Below are 24,280 nucleotides of genomic sequence, written 5' to 3' on the forward strand. Positions count from 1 at the left end.
TTAGGAAAGTTTGAGCTATTGGTATTGTAAATGACAATTTTTTTATTTATGTATTGGTTTTGAAAATAGTGAAATTAATAGCTTTGTCATTTACAATGCCAATACTTTTAACTTTCGCAAATGTGACACCTATAGCCTTTGTAATGTAATATAGCCTTATAGCCCACCGTAGCGGGCTATACCGGCTATTAAAGGCCCGCTGAATCGTTAAAGGCCCGAGACGAAGGCGAGGGACTTTAACGAGACAGCGGGACTTTAATAGCCGGTATAGCCCTGCTACGAAGGGCTTTAAGGCTATTAGAACATTCTGCCACTAGAGGGCAGAATGTTCTAACAAATTAAACAAAGGGTTCTCGAAGCTCGAGGGGATATAAATCCCCTCGAGCTTCGAGAAGCCTTTGTAGAACATTGGAATGTTGCTCTGCGGGCCTTTACTGGCCCGTAGAAGCAGGGAGCACTCCATTGTCTGCAATGGAGCTCCCAACATTCCAATGTTCTAATATGTGTTGTATTTACGTGACTTAGATGTATTGATATTACAAATAACAATTGCTTTTAATTTTTTTAAATAATTAATACTTAAATAAAAGTTATTGTAATTTATAATGGCAATAGCTTAAACTTTTGTAAATAACTTTTGTGAAGATTATGTTCAGTGTATTTTATTGTGACGAAAATCCAACAACAGAAGTGAAATATTAACATCTTTTTGTGACATTTATAATAAAGCTTGAAACATTGAGAGAACATATTTGAAGCAGTTGTTGTTGAATGGTTGCACAGATTGATGCTGTGGTGGCGCTGAGTGATGCTGTGGTGGTGCTGATTGGTGCTGTGGTGGTGCTGAGTGAGAATGTGGTGGTGCTGAGTGATAATGTGGTGGTGCTGAGTGGTGCTGTGGTGGTGCTGAGTGATGCTGTGGTGGTGCTGAGTGATGCTGTGGGGGTGCTGAGTGATGCTGTGGTGGTGCTGAGTGATAATGTGGTGGTGCTGAGTGGTGCTGTGGTGGTGCTGAGTGATAATGTGGTGGTGCTGAGTGATAATGTGGTGGTGGTGAGTGGTGCTGCTGAGTGGTGCTGTGGTGGTGCTGAGTGGTGCTGGGGTAGCGCTGAGTGGTGCTGTGGTGGTGCCGAGTGATAATGTGGTGGTGCTGAGTGATGCTGTGGTGGTGCTGAGTGAAAATGTGGTGGTGCTGAGTGGTGCTGTGGTGGTGCTGAGTGATGCTGTGGTGGTGCTGAATGATGCTGTGGTGATGCCGAGTGGTGCTGTGGTGGTGCTGAGTGGTGCTGTGTTGGCACTGAGTGATGCTGGGGTGGAGCTGAGTGATGCTGGGGTGGCGCTGAGTGATGCTGTTGTGGTGCTGTGGTGATGCTGAGTGATGTTGTGGTGGTGCTGAGTGATGCTGTGGTGGTGCTGAGTGGTGCTGTGGTGGTGCTGAGTGGTGCTGTGGTGGTGCTGTGGTAGAGCCGAGTGGTGCTGTGGTGGTGCTGTGGTGGTGCCGAGTGGTGCTGTGGTGGTGCTGAGTGGTGCTGTGGTGGTGCTGAGTGGTGCTGTGTTGGCGCTGAGTGATGCTGGGGTGGCGCTGAGTGATGCTGGGGTGGCGCTGAGTGATGCTGTTGTGGTGCTGTGGTGGTGCTGAGTGATGCTGTGGTGGTGCTGAGTGGTGCTGTGGTGGTGCTGAGTGATGATGTGGTAGTGCTGAGTGATGCTGTTGTGGTGCTGAGTGATAATGTGGTGGTGCTGAGTAATGCTGGGGTGGCGCTGAGTGATGCTGTGGTATTGCTGAGTGGTGCTATGGTGGTGCTGAGTGATGCTGTGGTAGTGCTGAGGTGGTGCTGAGTGGTGCTGTGGTGGTGCTGAGTGGTGGTGCTGAGTGGTGCTGTGGTGGTACTGAGTGGTGCTGGGGTGGCACTGAGTGATGCTGGGGTGGCACTGAGTGATGCTGGGGTGGCACTGAGTGATGCTGGGGTGGCGCTGAGTGATGCTGTGGTGGTGCTGATTGAGTAACAAATTCAAGGTGCTGCAAAACCAGTGCAAGGGGCATGGGAGGTGCTCACAAACTGGTGTCTGGTACACTGTGTATTTAGAGAGATTCTATATTGTGCTAGTGCACTGTCTCTATTTGAAGGTAAGGGATATGCTCCTTATTGTCCAATTCAAGAGTATTTAGCAATGATTCTTGAATGTGGTAGTCCTTGAAATGTTAAGAAATGCAGGTTGTAATGCTCAGTACAACTCATATACACTAAGAGAACTCTTAAATAATGGCAAGAGAGATTGAGGTGCCGGAACCCAGATGTATTGAAACATTACACAACCCCGGAGATCCTCAGCATACCCAACACACGCTCTACCTTGAACATTGCTAACCACCTAGTGAAACAGGGAACAAGGGCAGAGTGCAATACCATATACCGTGAGAAATGTATAATGACTTCATTTACCTGCCACTTTCCATCATTCTCTTGCATGCCATTTGATCAGTTCTGGGCCATCGTGGCTAATTTATCCGATCTCGAAATTGTGCAGTATGAGGTGTACGAAGGGAGATGCTTTTATAGCATCTTACCTTTGAGAAATAAATGTATGGTTATTTGTAAATCAATAACTAACCAGGCCAAATATCCTACAACCCTTAATAAATGTTTTAGATGATTTCCACAAAATGTGACTTTATTGTAGGCGATTAACAAATAAGCAGGATTGGAGGACAGAGTAAATGATTAGGTGTGAGGCGGGTAGCAAAAGACAAGAAGAAGGAAAGTGAAGGGATGACATAAGAAGAAAATGAATAGAGGGGGTGGAGGAAAGAGAGATGGTGACCAGAGGTCAAATGAAGGGGGGGTGAAGAGGGAGGAAGGCAGGGTGAGAAACGAGAGAGGACAATGAACATTGGGGTGGGTACAGGAGGGAGGGCTGTCTACGAGGGGCAGTGAGAGAAAAGAGGAGGCAGACAAGGGAGAGAGAAGCGAAGCAGGAAGTAGAGAGGGAGAGAGCGGCGGATAGGGAAGGGGCGGAAAGCAGGGCAGGCGGAGAAGACAAGATGAAGTGGGGGTGGATACAATAAATGCGAGAAAGTCAAGATGAGAGGAAATTGGACAGGGTGGGGAGGGGTGGCATGGTCGTGGAAGGAAGCAGAGGAGGGACGAAAGAAGAAAGGTGTAGAAGAGAGGGGGGCTAGTCGGAAAAGGGGGTAAGGGCGAGGTGAATGAGGGGAAAGTTCAGTTGATAGGGCGGAGGGAGCGGAGTTTGTGAGTAGGAATGGTGGAGTGGAGGGGAAAGAGGAGGGGAGGGGAGGGAGGAGTAAAGGAGGGAAGTGGGTTGACTGATGGGCGAGAGAAGGGCAGTGTGAGTTGTGGAGATGAATAGGAGAGCAGAGGGTAGTGGGGATGAAAGGGGAGATTAAAACATTGGATCTTTCCGAAAAGGGGACAGCAGGGAACAGGGGGGAGCGTCGATGGGTAGAGAGGGGACGGGCATATCAGGGGCAGGGGGAGTAGTGGAGGAGCAGAAGGCGGGATGGAAAGGGAGTTAGGAAAAAGTTGTAAAGAAAGAGGAGTGCGGGGAGAGGGAACAACCGTGGTGGAGGTGATGAGAAGGGATGGGGGAGAGGAAAGGAAGGAGAAGAGCTGGGTACAGGAGATGAAATGACGGGGAGAGAAACATAGGAAATGCGAGTGAGGGTGTCTAGTCCGGAGAAGGCGTGAGGGCTGTGGTAGAGGTGTAGGGAGACACGTCATAGAGGAGGCAGTGGAAGGCAGAAGTGCATTAGAGTGGAAAGGAGTGGGGGAGGTGTCAAACTCCAATACCTTCGGGTCGAGTTAGTGCTAAATAAAACTGAAAAAAAACACACACAAAAGCTGGATGAAAATTGAGAAGTGTAGAAATGAAGGGAGAAAGAGGAAGACAGAACATGTGAGGGAGTGAGGGCAAGAGTCGGGGAGTAGAGGGTTTGAGGTGTAAATTAATGAAGGAGGGATGGAGACGGGGCGGTGGCGAAAGAAATTATACAGAATTTGAACAAAAAAAAAATAGAGAAGGTGAGTCATTTTATAGAGCGCTTTATCGGCCTCGAAAGGGCCTCTTGGCGCTACTGTTGAAATGCGGTTGAAGGGAAAAAATGTCTACTATTGAAAGCCACATCAGAGAGAGGAGGGGTGAGTTATGCCAGATGAAAAGTGGGCGGAGAAGAAGGGCATCACGATGAGAATTTAGAAAAAAAGTGTGCAAAGTTATGCAAAAAAGTGACAAGAAAAATAAAGCGGGAAGAAGAGGGGGGGCGAAAACGAGAGGAAAAAAAACGTCCGAAAAGGGCCCCAGAGGATGTGATCAGCAGTGATGGGTTGGAGAGTGCCACAGGAAGCGAGCGAAGTAAAGTGGAGAAGAGAAGAGGCTGGGGTGAGAGCGGAAGGAAAAGGCAGAACCGGTGAACGGGGAGAGGAGTAGGGGAAAGGCATAGGAGGCGGGCAAGAAAAGTGGGTGTGCGTAGTAATGGGGAGGGAGTCAAAGAGGGGAGGGGCTTATATAATGGTTAACTCGCCTCATGTCATTAGCGTGAGAAAGGAGGAACGGCTGTCAGGTGGCCTCGTGCCACGTAGGTCAGTTTCAGCCAGCCCGGGCTTTTCGCTCTCACAGCGCTTTGTATTCTGGGACTTGTAGTTCAGCTTTTACAATTAAAACGCTGGGGGTTAAAAAGTAAAATAACTCGAAGGGCGGATTTGGTAAAAACAAAGGATTGACTGGGGAATGTGACTCATGAAATCTGGCCCACTTGACCGCCGATACTCTATTTAAAACACGGAAATAAATACATGAAAGTGACTTCAGTCAGTCTTGCTTTTTTAACGAGTGCTCTAATTATGCTGGCACTTTAGACCAACTTGAAACCGGTGTCTAATAAATAAGGAAGTACTTACAGCCACCTTGATGCAGGCTGGAACTAATTCCTGCCAGCTGCAGGGCACAGCTGCCGGCTGACCAGGCACACAGAGTCTGCCAGGGTACAGCAGCTCTCTGTCCCCGCCTCGGCTTCCAATAGTGAACGGACATCCAGCTGAGCTGGAGGGGGGGGGGGGCTGGAATTTATTTCCAGATGTTTCCGAGAATGATGGAGGGGCTAGAAATATCAGACCAAGCGACTGAAGCGATTTGATTCACTGTTCTGTACTGGGTAACAGTGTTTTTAATGTGCTAATATAGCACACAAAAAAGTCTCGGCTTTTCATCAATGACCACCGAATAATTGACAGACGAAGACAGCAGAGGCAGAGAGGCACACCAAGCAAGGAATGAGGCTGAGAAAACGAGGGCGAGCACGAAATGCAAAGGAAGGAGGTAGGGATGGAGCAAGCGGAGCTAAGGGGGGATGAAAATAGAGGAAGGAAGAAATGGGAGCCAAAATGAGAGGGGAGATGGAGAAATGGATGAGCGCGAGAAGTGCTGAGGAGAGGGAGGCAACAGACGCAGGGGCCTGTCAGGGAGCGCGCCAAGCCCTCCGGGCAGAACCGCAGAAGGAAGACGAGACTCTGAAAAATCGAGGAATATTAGAACTGTGAACCTGGCACTGAGGGGTTTCGGAGGGTTTGTGAGAAGAGGGCTGCTTTTTGCCTCCTGTTCTCTGCAGCCGGTGAAATCCAACCCCAAAACAAGTATTAACATTTTCCACAAGGGGGCAGCAGTCTCTAGTCATAAAATCAGTGTCCGTTCTGTTGGAAACCTCTGTACTATTTGGAAATTTGTTCCCGCACTACTGAATACGCTAAAATGCCAAAGGACATGAGATTGCCATTTCATATAAACCACAAATAATAAATCAAGCAGTGCAATTTGACAATGCACTACGTTAATGCATGAATTAAAGACTTAATATAAAAATAAACGAGTCTCAGAAAAAAATGCACAAAAAAGCGAGTCTAACAGGGGCAGAAAAAACACGGCCGCGAAATGAAAGTAAATAAAACGTGGCCGCGAAATGAAAGCCTTTGATGCAGCAGGGGGCAGAGCAGATCCCTTTAAAGTGAAGCTGCTGGCGGCACCACGCTGGGGAAGCAACAGATGGCTGCCTTTGATGTGGTGATGCGAGGCAGGCAGGCAGGCGGATAGAAGCGCGTTCACGAGACCACATGCACTTCTGGAAATCCGCTTTTTTGAGAGCTTAGTTTAGCTCTTAGTTTAGCCCCTACAGTCTCGCCTATTAATCCCTGCAGGATATATAATAGGAGAGCCCTAAAAATGTAAAAACCTATTTTTATTGTCTTTGAATTTTTCAGTAGGGACCAAGCACTTAGCTTATTGACAAATATGAGATTTTTAAACGTGGCATGTGCAATAGGAAGATTTTTAATTGCAATACAGGAACTTTTGCAGGAAATGGCATAGGTTGAAACTAATACATTGTAGAAATTTAATCTCATCTATGATCTGTGGACTATTTGAGATTGTGTACAAATGTATAGCTAATGTATAAGCAACTCCTTGCTGCTTTGGTGAAGCACTAAGAGTTCTTATACAAGAGTCCCCTATTGTATATTTTAGTAGGTTTTTACTGTGTATTTGATTGTCTTATGGTGAAATCGTTGGGATAAATCATATTTTAATTGTTTGTAAAGTGCTATTTGTTATGGTTAAATATGCCAAATAAAAATATTCAAATGGTGGTGAAAAAATATGTCAATCGGGTGTATGCTAATTTTACAATGTTTTAGGGAGTGAGACAAGCACTGTAGCACTGGTTAGGAAGTAGAAAGTGCACAGAGTCCTAAGACCAGTAAAAAGAAGGGGAAAAATAGGAGGGTGAAGGCAAAAAGATTGGGCAAAAACGTCCCTGAAGCGGACAGGTCTTACAACTACTGGCTGGGAATTTCAGATTTATGGCAAACAATCAGGACCGGACTGGGAAAATTAACCGGCCCTGGCAAACTGCTCAGCTGCCCTCCCCATCGGGTGAGGGGGAGTGCATCTGAGCTGTTTGCGAGGGCTGGTTTTGGCCGATTTTGTTACAGGGGGCCGAAATTGCCAACCCCCGGCAACAAAACCGCCCCCCACCCTAGCGGCCTACCGGGGAAACGCCCGATGCGCGCTATGGCCAGTCCAGCCATGCAAATAAAACAACTTATACAGAGAATGGACCAGGTATACCACAGATGAAGGAACAGGTGCTTAACTTGCTATGTAAACTATGGGTCCATGTAACCACTCTTACAGGTGGAAAATAGTTTTTTACGGTGCAGAGCTCCGATACCTCAAGTCACGCATACGCTAAATAAAACTGTCAAATAAATAAACACTTACTGTAGACCTGTAGCTGGACGGTGCCCTGCTGGATGCTTTGGACTCCGATCTTCATCTGGATTGTGTAGTTTCCAGTGTCATTCATCCTCACTTTTGATATCTGCAGCTCACCTCCTGGAAGCCCAGTTTCTCTTCCAGTGTATTTAGGGCCATTGTTGATGGTTGGTTTGTTACCAGAGACAAATCCAAGTATGCGGTTGGAGGCGGAGGTGTCGCTCCCTCGAAACCAGTTGTAATACTTGATTTCCTGGGTGATCCCCGAAGGGGTCAACTTTGCGGTGGATCCATTTTTGACAAGTACAGTTGGTGGGTTGAAAATGATTTGAGACGACGTTTGTGATATCCACAAAGTCAAGAGGGCTGCAGATCAAAAAGAACAAAAGTTATTTTAACAAAGATATTGCAGTTTGAGCCATCTCCCAGTGCTTACTTTGAGACAGTTGTTTCTGGTGCCCCGCATCGACACGTAGTTCTCAACACCAGCACTAATGACAGTACCCCACATGATGGCGTTGTCAGCCTAATATTGAGATGATACTTCCTTCTGCCCACACCACTCTAGTAGCTTTGGATGGACTAGATGAGTCCTAATAGTCACAGATGTACGAGTGCGATGGTTAGTAGTTGTGTAGTAGTGCTGGTACTGGCATTGGAAGCGCATTCAGGGTTGATGGGTGATGTCATTTGAAGTGGCCTCCTAAGAAGGGCTCTGAGATTTACTTTTTTACAAATTAAGCACTACAACTCACCCCTGTTGCCCATGATGCAATCCTGAGTTTTGTGACCAAAACTAAATTCCATGGAAAGGCAAAAGGCGAGTCCACCCCTGACCCTCCCAACATCTGAGTGAGAAGAGCACAGCCATGGAGAGCTGCCAATGCTCTACTGCTGGGACCCGCATGGTGTTTTCTGTTCTTTACTGATATCTACCACTGGTTTGGCCTCTTGTAGCTGGAGTACTGCCAGTCAGTGCTTGGTGGTATTTTCACTGGCCTGTCTGGAGTTTGTGTTCTGTTAAGTATCTCTAAGTGTGCACTGGTAACCAACTCAACAGGGGGGTGCAGCTCGGTCAGTGCCCTGGATGTTTGTTGTGCTGTTTGATAGTGAACTGTTGGCACTTGGCTCTCTGCTGTTTAATTAAAGTGTGGAATGCCTTTTGGTGAGTTTGGTATATCTTCTTGGGGAAGAACACCTGGCCTTGTGCACTGTGATGCTGAGCTGTGTGTGCTTGAGCAAGTGTCTGTGTGTATGCATAGGTGTCTGCATGATGTGTGTATGCGTGGGTTTCTGTGTGTTGTGTGCATGCGTGGATGAATGTGTGTTACGAGCATGCTTGGGTGTCTGTGTTTTGTTTGTGTGCATGTATGTGTCTTTTATGCATGTGTGGGTGCCTGTGTCTTGTGTGCATGTATGTGTGGGTGTATGTGTGCATGCATAGGTGTATGTGTTGTGTGTATGCGTGCGTGTATGTGTGTTGTGTGTATGCATTGGTGTCTGTGTTGTGTGCATGCGTGTGTGTATGTGTGATCCTGTTAAGGCTCTCCTTTGCTGCGCGCTGCGCTGTGGCAATTTGGCGCTGTGTGACGTTTTTAAATACCCCGTTTTTGTCTGCTTAGTTAAAATCATTTAAAATATTTCCCCTGTTTTTATAATTCTCGGCCACTTACTTGCACCATAATTGTGCCTTCACCGCGTCCTTTCTAGCGCGTTTCGCGCTTTCTTGGAACATCGATGCCATCTTGGGGGTGGGTAGGGGACGCTGATAGGACGCCAGGCCAGGTAGCGCTCTAGCAGTCAGGCTGACTCGCTAGAGGCATTCAGAGCATAACGCTATTTAAGGGGCAGGTGAAGGTGGGTCTGCCTGTTAACTCTCTCCCTTGCTGACCGCTGCGCTGTGGCAATTAGGCGCTGTGTGACGTTTTTAAGTACCCCGTTTTTGTCTGCTTAGTTAAAATCATTTAAAATATTTCCCCTGTTTTTATAATTCTCGGCCACTTACTTGCACCATAATTGTGCCTTCACGGCGGCTTCAGCGGGTCCTTTCCAGCGCGTTTTCGCGCTTTCTTGGAACATCGACACCTTCTTGGGGGTAGGTAGGGGACGCTGATAGGACGCCAGGCCAGGTAGCGCTCTAGCAGTCAGGCTGACTCGCTAGAGTCCTATATAGGCTCAACATGCAGGCGCGCAGCGTGTGCGCGCGGCGTGTGTGCCGCAGTAACGCCGGAGTCACTCCAGAGTCCAGCCCGTCTGCGCCCGTCCGCGCTAAGGATGGGGTGGATGGCTGATAGACAGGATGTACTGATGGTGAGTATGCAGAGATCAGCTATTCTTGGCAGGACTTGATCACTCTTAAGCCCTCTAAGTTGCCTTGCCATCATAGGCATGCGCCCCGGAGTCGCTTCTGACCTCCCCAGGCTGTCATTGTTTTCGTCCCACCTCTACGGTGCCGCCTCCTGTTTCGGTGGTTATACCTGCAGGTCCTAACGTTAAATTAGGAACCTTTATGAGGAGCGATAAGGGGTTTCTCCTGAATGCGAGGTCTTTGATTAAGAACAATCTCGCTTTCAAGGATTTTGTACTGGCCAGAAAGCCCGCCTGGGTCTTCATCCCGGAAACGTGGGGCAAGGACTCCTCGGGACCGGACTTGGTCGAGGCGGTACCAGAAGGTTATACCCTGGTGAGGGAGGACAGAGTTGGACATATTGGGGGGAGGGCTGGGCATCCTTCATAGGTCCACGGACCTGATAATTCTCGCCTTGGTGCCTATTCCAATCATGGAGGCCACTCTGCAACTCTGGGCAATAGCTTGCTTAAACTCCACAACAGCCCCCACAACGCTAAGGATGCCTGGCCTCCACCTTGGGGTGCCCAGGAGTGGACGCCTCACAGGGCAAGCCAGGACGGGTTCCACAGCGGTATTCGTACAAGCGCCTTAAGACCCTTGCGGGTGAGTAGTGCGCTATACAAGTATCAATTTACAAATTTTTTTTCTTTCCTGCCATATTATCCCACTCTCCGAATCTCCAGACGCCTTCCAGGCCCTTCAGTTTTCTATTAACGGAGCATATGTAGTTCCGTTTAAGGGCTTTCTCATCTATAGACCCCCAGGGACCAGAACAGATTTTGGCCATCATATGCTCAACATTTTAGAGCCACACTTTGGCTGTGAGCATTTTACTGTTTTAGGGGACCTAAATTTCCATTTGGAAAATCTGGAGTCAAAGGAAACTCTATCCCTACTGGATATTTTTTCTGGCTGTGGGATGCAACAGCTAGTCAAAGGTCCTACCCACCAGGCAGGCCATAAGCTAGATGGGGTCTTTTCGAATGACCCCCGGCTGACCATTGAGTCTCCCATCCCTCTCTCTTGGTCGGATCATTATGCAATCCCCATAGATTTAATGACCGCCATTGGGAATAGCAAGGAAAGTGAGCCTAGTAAAAGGGAATGGAGGTGTAATCTCAAAAGCATTACCAATGACATGCTCGCTCCCAGATTGCCCAGTTGGGCGATCTCCTCAGAGGAGGATGTAGGCTCTGCAGTTGAGAGGATCGACACTGCAATCAAAACAGCTATTGATGACCTTGCCCCAGTCTCACTGTGTTACTCTGCGAGGAAAAGTCCATCGGCACCGTGGTTTTGTGAATCATTAAGACTTCTCAGGCAGGGAGTACGAAGACAGGAACGTCTTTGGAGGACCATTTGGGACTTGCGAGATAGGGATAGTCACAAAACCCTCCTAAGGAATTACAAGATGGAGGTGATAAGGATCAAACAGGAGTATTTTACCTCTCTTACCACCTCACTCTCTTCGCCGAAAGAGCTGTTCAAGATAGTATACACGCTCACATCATTGAAGGTGCCAGACCCTGTTGTTAGCTCACAGCAGCTCTGCAATGATGTTTCACAATTTTTTCAATCTAAAATTGTGGATATATATTCGGGCTTAGAGCTTCAGAGGTCGGCCCTATCTACCTCACTGTGCCCATCTGTCCCTTCGCTAATACCCTCCAAGGAGTTGCTGCCAGGGTGTTTGTCCAGCTTTCCACCCCTCTCCCTCCAGGAACTTGAAGTCCTTCTGCTAAAGAACAGATCGGGGTCTCCCTTAGACCCTTGCCCCTTGAAGCTCCTTAAACAATGCAAGGAGTCTCTCCTGCCTATGTATCTAGAGATCATGAACAGGGCAATGAGGGATGGTACTTTTCCCTCACAATGGAAAAGAGCGGTGGTTAAACCACTGTTAAAAAAGCCCACATTAGACCCGGGGGTTCTCAAAAATTTCCGCCCCATTTCGCTGCTCCCAGCCCCGCGAAGATGCTGGAAATCCATCTCAACCAGCATCTCGCAGCCTTTCTGGAAACCTCTGGCCTCTTAGATCATTCGCAGCATGGATTTCGGAGAGAGCATAGTACTGAGTCGGCCATTACCATTGTGCTTGATAACATCCGCACTAGAGTGGACAAGGGCCAGACTACCCTCCTCATCCTGCTAGATCTCACGGCTGCGTTTGATACCCTGTCTCCCTCAGTGTTAACATCCCGACTGAGGGAGATAGGGGTTGAGGGGCCCGCACTTAGTTTGCTGGCCTCTTTTCTCGGCCAGAGGGAACAGAGAGTCAAGCTGGGGGAGTTTCTATCTCCATCCCTCCCGGTGCATTGTGGGGTCCCTCAGGGGTCGGCATTAAGTCCGACCCTTTTCAACATCTATGTGACCCCACTTGCCAGGCTTATTAGATCTTATGGGATGGAGGTAGTCTCCTATGCCGACGACACGCAGATTTTGATGTCTCTCGCCCAACCTTTCATCTCGGCTGCCTCCAATTTTAGACACTGTATGGAGGCAGTGGCTCAATGGATGATTTACAATTCATTGAAGCCCAATGGCGAGAAGACAGAGATTCTGGTGTTCGGAGGTAAGGAGGACATCTGGTCGGCGGAATGGTGGCCCTCATCCCTGGGCCTATGCCCTACACCGATTGCCCTGGCCAGGAATTTAGGAGTCATGATTGACCCTACTCTGGGGATGGGTCATAAAGTAAACAGGACCATCTCTACATGCTGGGGCATAATAAACATCTTGAGGAAGATAAAACACTATCTGTCCCCTCAAGCCAGAAAGCAAATTGCAATAGCATTAATAGGCTCAAGACTTGATTATTGTAATGCCTTATATTTAGGCATTAACAAGGGCCTTATAATGCGACTTCAAATGGTACAGAATGCCGCTGCGAAGTTTGTACTAGATCTACCTAAGCGGGCCTCCGCTACGGCTGCCAGAAAAAAGTTGCACTGGCTCCCGATAGAGGCCAGGATCTCTTTTAAGTCCCTATTCCTGATCTATGGGGCCTTGGCTATAAATAGATTTAGAGGCCTGAGGGACCTGTTGGTCCCCTATTCCGCTTCCAGAACTCTGCGCTCAGCCAACAAATCCTTGCTAGCAATCCCCCGCGTCCGTAGAGCCAAGTGGGGTGGCAGAGCCTTCTCAGCTATGGCTCCAAGGCTGTGGAATGCTCTGCCAATTGAGATTAAATCCCTTCCCTCAAAGCAAGCCTTTAGGAAGGCGCTTAAAACGTGGCTATTTGCCAAAGCCTACCCTTAGCTCTGGATTTGCCTTTTTTCTGATTTCTTTTGGTTAGGCGCCTTGATGCCTTCGGGCTTAGTTGCGCGTTTATAAATTTCATTTCATTCATTCATTCATTCTTTCATTTGTATATGTGTGGGTGCTTCTGGGCTGTATGCATGGCTTGGTAGTTTGGTTTGCCCTGTTCCCATCATGCACTGGGACAGGAACAGACTAATTTGCATGTAGCCGGGTTCTGAGCTGGGATGGTGCAGTGAGCTAAAAAACTGTGATGGATCAAGCCCTGATCTCTTGACTGGGTAAGAGTATTCTGCATCATTCAGAAACACTGTCCATCACCACTCCCTTTTCCAAAATCGAATTTGTCCACACTAAGTGTGGGAGGGTATACTCAGACGTGAGTCCATTGCTCATTGCACCATCAGGATTCAAGCAAGCCGGGCCGACGACGGCTGAAATGCCAGAAACCGGTCCCCGGAAACTTGTTTCCTTCCCAGTATAAGAATTGGCTTGGTAGTTTGGTTTGCCCTGTTCCCATCATGCACTGGGACAGGAACAGACTAATTTGCATGTAGCCGGGTTCTGAGCTGGGATGGTGCAGTGAGCTAAAAAACAGTGATGGATCAAGCCCTGATCTCTTGACTGGGTAAGAGTATTCTGCATCATTCAGAAACTCTGTCCATCACCACCCCCTTTTCCAAATCGAATTTGTCCACACTAAGTGTGGGAGGGTATACTCAGACGTGAGTCCCTTGCTCATTGCACCATCAGGATTCAAGCAAGCCGGGCCGACGACGGCTGAAATGCCAGAAACTGCTCCCCGGAAGCTTGTTTCCTTACCAGTATAAGAATTGGCTTGGTAGTTTGGTTTGCCCTGTTCCCATCATGCACTGGGACAGGAACAGACTAATTTGCATGTAGCCGGGTTCTGAGCTGGGATGGTGCAGTGAGCTAAAAAACGGTGATGGATCAAGCCCTGATCTCTTGACTGGGTAAGAGTATTCTGCATCATTCAGAAACTCTGTCCATCACCACCCCCTTTTCCAAAATCGGTTCCCTATTCCCCTTCCAGAACTCTGCGCTCAGCCAACAAATCCTTGCTAGCAATTCCCCGCATCAGTAGAGCCAAGTGGGGTGGCAGAGCCTTCTCAACTCTGGCTCCAAGGCTGTGGAATGCTCTGCCAATTGAGATTAAATCCCTTCCCTCAAAGCAAGCCTTTAGGAAGGCGCTTAAAACGTGGCTATTTGCCAAAGCCTACCCTTAGCTCTGGATTTGCCTTTTTTCTGATTTCTTTTGGTTGGGCGCCTTGATGCCTTCGGGCTTAGTTGCGCGTTTATAAATTTCATTTCATTTGTTCATTCATTCATTTGTATATGTGTGGGTGCTTCTGGGCTTTATGCATGCGTAGGTGTATGTGTGTTGTGTGTTTGCGTGGGTATGTGTGTTTTGTGCATGTGTGAGTGTCTATGTGTTGTGTGCATGCATGTGTTTATGTGTGATTTGTGCATGTGTGGGTGTCAGGAGCTCCCTGTACTGTCTGTTATGTCGGGACCCTCAGGTGTCCCTGCTTTCTAATGTTTATGTCCACTAAGTTGTTTGCTTTTTTTCTTTTCTTGTCCCTGCCAATGTTTGTTTCTTTTTATTGTATTTGTTGGTGCCAGTGCTTGTTTTGCCACTGCTTGTTATTTTGGGGTGCTAGCAACAGTGTCACTTTATTGGACATGTGCACCTGGCATGCTTATGGGTGCGGCTGAGGCACCTGGCATGCTTATGGGTGCATCTGAGACACCTGGCATGCTTATGGGTGCGGCTGAGGCACCTGGCATGCTCATGGGCGTGGCTGAGGCACCTGGCATGCTTATGGGTGCGGCTGAGGCACCTGGCATGCTTATGGGTGTGGCTGAGGCACCTGGCATGCTTATGGGTGCGGTTGAGACACCTGGCATGCTTATGGGTGCGTCCGAGACACCTGGCATGCTCATGGGTGCAGTTGAGGCACCTGGCATGCTCATGGGCGTGGCTGAGGCACCTGGCATGCTTATGGGTGCGGCTGAGGCACCTTGCATGCTCATGGGTGTGGCTGAGGCACCTGGCATGCTCATGGGTGCAGCTGAGGCACCTGGCATGCTCATGGGCGTGGCTGAGGCACCTGGCATGCTCATGGGCGTGGCTGAGGCACCTGGCATGCTCATGGGTGCGGCTGAGGCACCTGGCATGCTTATGGGTGTGGCTGAGGCACCTGGCATGCTTATGGGTGCGGTTGAGACACCTGGCATGCTTATGGGTGCGTCCGAGACACCTGGCATGCTCATGGGTGCAGTTGAGGCACCTGGCATGCTCATGGGCGTGGCTGAGGCACCTGGCATGCTTATGGGTGCGGCTGAGGCACCTTGCATGCTCATGGGTGTGGCTGAGGCACCTGGCATGAAATTGAATATTTGTTTATAGGTTTTTTGTGCAAACGAAACGATGAGTCTAGGTGCCATTTGTTTACCTGGCTGTAGACGACACATAATCATTACCAGTGACTCCATTTTGGGCGTGTGGTTCCTAGAGAACTCTTTTTGGACTGTATTCTCTTCCAACCTACAGACAAAGGCTAAGAGAGTATCTCAACTCCTCTTGAAAACCAGGTGATTTACATAACTCGCTCATAGTGAATGTTCTGTGTTGAGTGCGCCTGGGTGGCCCAGAAGTGTCTCTGTACTCATCTGTTGCAGTTCTTATTTTATAGAGAAACACAAGTCCTCAAAAAGGTGACCCTATTCTGCAAACAGATCCCCTCGAGGTTGCCAGTTTGGACCAGGCTGTGTGGAGTAGCGGCGTTCTCTCTCTTTTTCTAGTCCCATTCCCTTCCCTTTTGGGACACCTGCCGGGACTCCTGTTGCGAGTTCAGTAGTGCCGAGAGCTGTTCTAGGAGGAGAGAGGACAGTTCAACTCTCCTCCAGACAACCTGACCTTCAGGTGAGCGGCTGCGCCACAGCCGTACAGAGGGTGCCTCCATGTTGTATGCATGCATAGGTGTATGCGTGGGTGTGTGTGTGCTGTGTGTATGCATGGGTGTCCATGTGTTGCGTGTGTGTATGTGTGATTTGTGCATGTGTGGGTGCCTTTGTGTTGTATGCATGTGTAGGTGTATTTGTGTTGTGTGTGTGCCAGGGTGTATGTGTGTATGCGACGGTGTGTGAGTTTTGTGCATGCCTGGGTATATGTGTGTCTTGTGCATGTGTGGGTGCCTGTGTGTTATGTGCATGCGTGCATAGCCTTGGTGACTCGAGGCGATTCTGTTGCATCATCTGCTTCGAGTGCAGCCATGCAAGAGTGCTGCATCAAGTCCTGGTTGGGTGTAATGCTGCTTATGGTGGTGCATTCTGTTATAGAGCATCATGTTACCCTATGACTGGCATCAGCACCGCGAGGCTTGCCGGAGGGTGGCGTTGTGCCACTCAAGGAGTTCAGGTTGTTTTATACTCACCATTGAAGAGGGACCCGACACTATGTGGCCTCTGGAGCTGCTTGAATGTGTGTTTTAATGTGCTCTGCTACCATGGTGGTCATGAGATCTGTGGTTGGCGCAGTCAAGTTCATTAAGGCATTGGCATTTAGAGCGACATTTACGGAAATGAGCTGCCTTAACTGGTAACGTTTGATTTCCAGTGACCAGGACTTTAGTTCCTGGCTGGCTGCTCTTTGTGAAATAAGATGCCCTGGTTGTGTGGCAGCCACACTGTATTTAGAGAATCGGGGACAGAGGAATACTGTGAAGCGACAGACAAACCTAGGCACCGGCAAAGCCAATAGGTCTATTTTTTTTAGGTCTCGCCTGCAACAGCACATGCACTGCATGCGCTCTCTCTTGCGACAGATTTTGTATACAACAAGGGGCTTGCAACCCACCCATTGCTTATGATTTGTTGGCTTCATTGCCACTCTTATTTGGTGCCTTCTAATATGCCGGCACATGCAGACTTCATTTTTTCTTCTTTCGGCTGAAGCATAGACTAAATACTGAATGTACAGAACCTTATGGTCCCTTGGTCTCACCCTTTTTTACTCTCAATGACATGGACGCTATCTGACCCCTGTGGTCATTCGCTAAAATTAGAAAACACAGTCGCACCTGGTCTAAATAACTGGTAGGAAAGTGGATCACGAGTTAAATAACTCAGTCCCCTCACCTCAGGCTAATCCCATTACTGCCAATAATGATTATAATAATTGTCTTTAACCCCTTCCATGCTCATGACGAGCTCAGCTCGTCATGAGGCACGGTTGAGCTGTGCTGATGACGAGCTGAGCTCGTCATGCAAAATGATAATCAAAAAAGTCAGCATGGGAGGGGAAAACACCTAGCAGCCAAGGTGTTAATGTTCCTTAGATACTGTGCTCCCCAGGAAAGAATCCCTTCATCGAGTGGGAATTAATAAAAAGGCCTGGTATTCTCACAACTCGAGGCAACTCAAATAATCGTGCAAAAAATTGGAAAGGAAGTGGAGAAGGGATTTTTCTGTGGATAAAAAAGCCAAATATAGACAAGGCAATTAAACTGTACAGAAAATAAATAAAGGCTTCTCAATCAAGTTATTACCATAAGAAGTTTGTTTCTGCAGCCAACCCCCCCCCCCATAATATGTTTACGCTCTCTACCCCCATCTCTGCCCCTGATAATTCTCAGCAGTGGTGTGATGACATCGCACCTCTGTCCATTGTAAATCTAATTCCTGAACTAGTCTCTCCAATTATAAGGGATGTGATAAATTCCTTCCTCCTTAGTGGAGTGGTGCCCCCTCTTTGGAAACAGGCTAGGGTCAAGGCACTCTTAAAAAAGGTGAATCTTCACCCGGAGGACTGGGCAAACTATCGGCCCATCTCCTTGCTGCCTGGAATCAGCAAGTTAGCTGAAAAACATGTCAACTTGGTTCTGTCCTCATTTCTGGAATACAATAAGTGTCTGCACCCTTCTCAGACAGGCTTTAGACGCCAACAGGGCACTGAGACGGCCCTCATTGTGGTGATAGAAGCGACCAGGAAGATCGTGGATGACGGAGGCTGCGCTGCTTTAATATTGTTAGATCTTAGCGCAGCCTTTCAACACTGTCAACCGTCAACTTATGATTCAGAGACTTAGGGAGGTTGGTGTGGCAGGAACTGGGTTGGTCTGGTTTCAGTCCTTCCTGGACAATCACTGCTTCTGCGTCTATGAGGGTGAAGTTGCATCAGAGTATATCCATCTGCTGTGTGGAGTCCCCCAAGGATCGTCACTAAGTCTCACCATGTTCAATATTTACATGAGCTCACTAGCTGAATTGGTATATCCTTGGGGGATCCAAATCGCCATGTTCAGTTCAGTTCAACTTTATTCGGATACAACAGTACCCATAAAAGCACACAAAACAAATACATCACAGAAGTTGAACATAAAATTTGAAATAATTTAAAAATATTCATCATACAGAGGCTAAAGTGATTTTGTGCAAAGCTATACATCATGACAATACATAAACATTTTTAAAATATAAAAGCATTACAGAGTCTATTTGTGACAATATCAAGGGTCCGTCATAGTTCTGCACGCCCTTACTGCTGTTTTAGAAAAGTGCTAGTGCGGGAAATAAGATCAACATCGTATAATACTAACATGGATCGAAATGCTACCTCTAGACTGATTGGTCTTCTTTTATTAAAATAAGGACATAAAAACAGTTTTAAATATTTGATATAGTATTTGCAGAAAAGTATAAAGTGCATGATAGTTTGCTCACTCCTCCCGTCACAAGGGCACAAGTTCAAATTTGAGTTAGGACTATAACCGAGTGGAAAGCAGAGTGCAAAACGAATTGTACCAGCTCGTAGACGAAAAAATAAGCTTGTCTCCCATCGGCTCAATGGTAAGGACAGATACATGTGGAGTGGATGACTGTACCGTTCAATATCCATGTAGTTGCGCACAGTTATTTTCCTGGCCTCTGCCGCCTCCCGCTCAATCTTATATAGGGAGTACAGAGCATTCTGCATTTCTTTTTTTGCGACTTGTTTTAAAAAATTATTTCAAATTTTATGGTCAATTTCTGTGATGTATTTGTTTTGTGTGCTTTTATGGGTACTGTAGTATCCGAATAAAGTTGAACTGAACTGAAATCGTCATGTACGCTGACGATACGCAATCAGTGGTTTCCCTTAGTCAGAAGGACAAGTCAGAGCTCGGTTCACATCGTGCTTGGGAAAGATCGCTGAATGGATGGATAAGTCATTTTTGAAGCTAAATGGAGCTAAAACAGAACTCTTGCTTCTTGGGCATACGATCCCTGCCAGTATTGATGCTTCATGGCCCAGTTGCCTGGGCCCCCCACCTGTACCAAGTGAGAAGATTAAGAGTCTGGGAATCTGGCTCGACTGTTAGCTTGACTTGAAAGTACAGGCTTGCAAAGTTGCAGCTAGCTGCTAAGGTCTGATCAGGAAGATCCGCCCTCTGGATGCGAGACGGGTGTGAGTCCAGGCGCTGATACTCTCGCGATTGGACTTTGCTAACGCAGTGCACCTTGGTGCACCCCAGGGTACTGCCAACAGGTTACAAATTGTTCAGAACTGTGCTGCTCGCCTTTTAACCCCTTGGGCGCAGCCGCGATTTTGCGCCTGTGCGGCCCTTTTAATGAGTGGACGGGTTCATGACGGCCCCCAGCCGTCATCAGCACACGAGCGCCGTGATGCATGACGGCTGGGGGCCGTCATCAGCACCGAAGGGGTTAAAGAACATTCCGAAATGGAGATCAGCCAAACCAGCCCTTACTGGTTTGCACTGGCTTCCCATTCAGGCCAGAATTAGTTTCAAGGCAAAGTCATTGTTCACAAAACCATCTCTGGAAAAGGCTCCCCTCGGAACTAGTCAATGGTTCAACTCTATCATCCTAACAGGTTGTTGATATCCAATCGTAAACGCTGACTCATAGTGCCTCTGATTAAGCGGGTTCGAGCAGGAGGCCGGCGGTTTTCATATAATGCAGCCAAGCTATGGAACCGAATTCCTGAACCTATTCGCCTAGAATCCAATTTCCTTAGTTTCAGGAAACAGTTCAAAACCTTCCTTTTCTCCTGAGTTGTGCTTGCTGAGCGAGTGGCCACGTGAAGCGCTGGGATGCCCTCGGGTAGCGATGCGCTATACAAGTGCGTCTTCATTCATTCAGCCGCATTGCTGTCCTTCTGCTGATTGGGTCGTGATTGAGGCACTACTTGATTTTTTCTTCTTCCCTGTCAGCCTTGTTGAAACTCCGCCCATTTGCAGCTTTGTTTTACTGGACACACACTCTTCAAAGAGCCCTTTTCTCCTTTGAAAGGGATGTTTATGGTGACGTCAGAGGTCATCTGCTTCAATTGGGACAACAGATGTATTTTCATCAGGACATGGACATTGGCGCAAATGCTCTCTTTAGATGAGGGGATTTTCTGCCAAATGTCATATTGTCTTCCGTTTTCATTCATGGGGAGATTCATTGATTTGCTCAGAATCACAGGGGTGTTACGCCGAGACTTAACAATCATTGGTAAAGCCAATAGGTCTCTCCTGTGAGAGCATAGGTCTGACATGTCTTTTCGTTCCTGCTGTGCAGTATGAGCATTGCCAGCTTTGGCAAGGATTTGAAGTAGCAGGACCCAAATAATAATTTTTTAAAAAAGGCTACGGTTCATCCAGTGCTAATGCACTTAAAAAAAAAACTCGTAATAAACGCATCAACGCTGACTGTGTCAAAGCACTTTTTAAATGTGTTTTCGCCGACATTGCAGAGCATCCGCGCTGCTGCACAACACGACAACAAACATTGCCAAAGCCAATCGGTATTATAGGTGAGAACGACTGGCTTTGCTAAGGGTGTGTGTGTGTAGGGGGTGTCACGGAGTCGGTGATTGTAAGAATGAATCAATTGATAAATGAATGAATGGGTACCATCAAAACTTCACTCAAGTTTCCGTAGAGAGCGCTACAGAGGTGGCATCTTCCCACAGCAGCATCGGTACAGGCTCACACACCGACATACAGGCCCAGCAGACATACAGGCACAGCAGACATACAGGCTCACAGCTTGACATACAGGCTCACAGCTTGACATACAAGCACAGCACACATACAGGCTCACAGCTTGACATACATGCTCACAGCTTGACATACATGCTCACAGCTTGACATACAGGCTCACAGCTTGACATACAGGTGTCATGTCGTCCTGCCTGACCCTGTCGCAGGACAGGACAGGCAGACAGGAAACAGGAATAGGAAGTGACGTCCAGAAGGAAGTTTAGTCTGTGAGCCAGTGCGATGCTGGCAGGGAATAAAGAAGCACGTGCAAAGCTTACCTCTGTCTCGGTGTGTTTTACTGCAAAGAGCGATACGACAATGGCGACGAGGGTGGGATCTCCATAAAACCCACATGCAACATCATCGCTTAGCCAACCAGCGTGGCCGACCACCGAACCCTGCAGCACCATTCCTGACTCCGCGGAAAGAGCACGAAAGTCACGGTACACCAAGCCGTCTGCCGGAGAGCCAGAGCGCGTGTGCCCGAGTGCCGCTCTGTGTGTGTGTATCCAGACGCCGCCTGCCAAGACACACGCTACCTGCAGTGGGACGAGCGCGGATACTAGAGCGCTGTCACCACGTGTCCCCAGACGCGAGCAACCGGCTCCCCGCAGCGCCAGTGTGCTGGAGAGCAGCGCCCGCTCAGGAGAGAGGCGAAGGAGCCGAACGCCAGGACGAAGCGAAGAGCGAGGGTGAGTCCAAAAAAACCCTGCAGCCGTCCCTGCGCACTAAAATATACCACTTGCTATGAAGTTGAGAGACATGATGTCCCGCGTGGCGGCCATTTTGGGGTCAGGCGCCAGTGCGTAAACTACTTCACGCGCCTTCGACGGCGGCCATCTTAAGGTCAGGCACAATTTAAAATCAAGGACTGCTGGAAAAGGCGGGCAAATACGCGCCCAAGGCCAAAAGAAAACCCCACAACATAAGAGAAGCACTCACTGCAGCCAGCAGCAATACAAAACCTGAGCATCTTCCAGTCCAGTCAGCTGCAGATGTCCGATACGAATCCCGACAGCTCGTCAGGAGGACACGACGTAGTGGGACCAGCAAGCACAGGAGGTCCGGCTTCCCCAATTAACGTGCCCACGAATGCCACCAATCCCATTGGAGCATCGTTCATGCGCCAACCACAACCATTGCCACTGACGCCAGGCAATAGCATGGGTCCAACGTGGAAAACGTGGAGTGAGGACTTTGAAGACTACATGGTAGGATCCCTGGTGCAAGACCCCAAACAGAAACTAGTGGCCTTGAGAAACTTGATAGGCCCGGACATTGCGCAGATTATCAAAGAACTACCCAATGCAGCAACTGCCAGCTATGAAGAAGTAAAAGTTGCCCTTGATAGACGTTTCCTTCATAAACGTAATGTAGATTATGAACGCCACACGTTCAACTTAGCCACGCAAGAAAAAGACGAATGCATGAGCGATTTTATCACGCGCATTAAAAGATTAGCGCGATACTGTGATTTTGATAACTTCAAAACAGAATATGCCTTGAGACTCCGCATCATCGATGGATGCCAATCCGAAACTCTCCGCAGGAGACTCTTAAAAAAACCATACAAATTAGAAGAAATTGAAGAATTAACCAGAATCAATGATCAAGCAGAAGACTATGCTAAACAAATGGGAACGCAAAAATCGTCAGATCGGAAAGACCAGGCTCTGCGAGTCCAAGCACATAGATCTTCCAAGACGACCAAGCACACGTCTAAGTCTCACAAATCTCACACCACTCGAAGGACATCGTCCAAACGGAGCTCACGACACACGAAGTCCACAAAGTCTGCGCCCACCTGCTACAGATGTGGACAAGATTATCCACATTAAGGACAATGTCCAGCGATCGGCCAGCGATGTCATCGCTGTGGGAGGTCAAAAAGCTGTGGAGAGATGGCGGCACTCGTGGTAGAAAATGTTCACAAATGTAAATGATGTAAGGTGGGTTATTCGTATTTTATGGTGCCAGGAAATAGTCCCTTCCGGCCGGTAGGGACTGGTAATTGTACTGAACAGAGGGGGAGTGCAAGGACCACCTGCACTGTTTCCAAAGGCACTCCGATGGGAGAATGAGCTCCTGTATTATGTTTTCATCACAAGGTAGTAGAAGTATTAAACAAACGTAGTCAATGGTAATCCTTTTAGGAAGTTCATTTAATCGATGAGTCACATATTACATCATAGTGACTTGTTTGCAAAGCAGTATATTGATTTTACTTCTTAATGACATCCATTGATCAATAAATTATCCCTATGCATTTCGGGCTGAGCCCTTCGTCAGGGGATAGCGAAAGATCTGAAAATAAACATACTAGTATCAGGAAGGGGAGCTCGCAACCACGAGGTATAAAGCAGGATTAGAAAATATGTACATTGAGACAACAACTCATTATAGGAAACAGCTGTATTCGAGTCTGTCATTGAGGCCCTTAGGCTGGCAAGCATCAAGTCTCTTGATCCAAAAGGTTTCTCTCTGGAGTAGTATTTTTCTGTTGTCAACGCCTGATCTCAGTGGGACAACCTCTAATACAAGGAACCTCAGTTGACTCACGTTATGCTGGTGTGTAGTGAAGTGAGCCGCCAAAGGTGCTTTGGTGGATTTATTTCTGATTGTGCTTTTGTGCTCGGTCAAGCGAACTTTAATTTTTCTTTCAGTTTTGCCTACATAAGGCAGTCCGCAGGGACACTTGAGTAAATATACTACATTCTTAGAGTCACAGGTCGCGTTAGTCCGTAGTTTGATGGCTTTCCCTGATGCTGGATGGTTCAAGGTATTCCCTGAGATGATGTTGTGGCAATGGCTGCAGTTGAGGCACGGTATGGTGCCTGAATAGTGTGCGGAAGGATCAATGGGTTCAGTCTCAAGAATATTCTTAATGTTTTTTGCTCTCTGGTATGCGAATAGTGGTCTGCGCCCACCTGCTACAGATGTGGACAAGATTATCCACATTCAGGACAATGTCCAGCGATCGGCCAGCGATGTCATCGCTGTGGGAGGGACAACCACTTCGAGATTGCATGTCAAGCCAAGCAGTCAACTCACAGGTCGTCCGCCAAAAGACATGACACGCGTCATCACGCTCGAGCAATAAAAGAGAGAGGAGGACGTTCATCCAGCTCATCCAACTCCAGCGTCCAGTCAGCATACTCCTATCAATCAAGAGGTCGCTCCGGAAGTAGTCACCGCACCAGGTGTCAAACGACAGAATCCTACCGGTCACGTAGAGACACCTCCAGCGAGTCATCATCACACACTCCAACGTCACAAGACAGTGATGAGTATATCTGCATAGTATCAGACCCGGACCGGCTGAAGCGATACCCAAAGCTTG

At 48.0% G+C, this 24,280-nt stretch overlaps 1 protein-coding gene across 1 annotated transcript in view; it reads right to left on the reverse strand.

The window, feature by feature from the left end:
• The window catches only part of LOC147706627 (cell adhesion molecule CEACAM8-like), a 209,694-nt gene that overhangs the window by 102,146 nt on the left and 83,268 nt on the right, over positions 1-24,280 (reverse strand). Inside the window, exon 2 of the mRNA XM_086933117.1 lies at positions 7,291-7,650. Within this exon, the coding sequence (XP_086789243.1) occupies positions 7,291-7,650 (360 nt within the window). The remainder of the gene's footprint in view (positions 1-7,290; positions 7,651-24,280) is intronic.

Source organism: Lissotriton vulgaris, chromosome 7 (assembly GCF_964263255.1).
Source record: "Lissotriton vulgaris chromosome 7, aLisVul1.2, whole genome shotgun sequence".
NCBI classification, from domain to species: Eukaryota; Metazoa; Chordata; class Amphibia; order Caudata; family Salamandridae; genus Lissotriton; species Lissotriton vulgaris.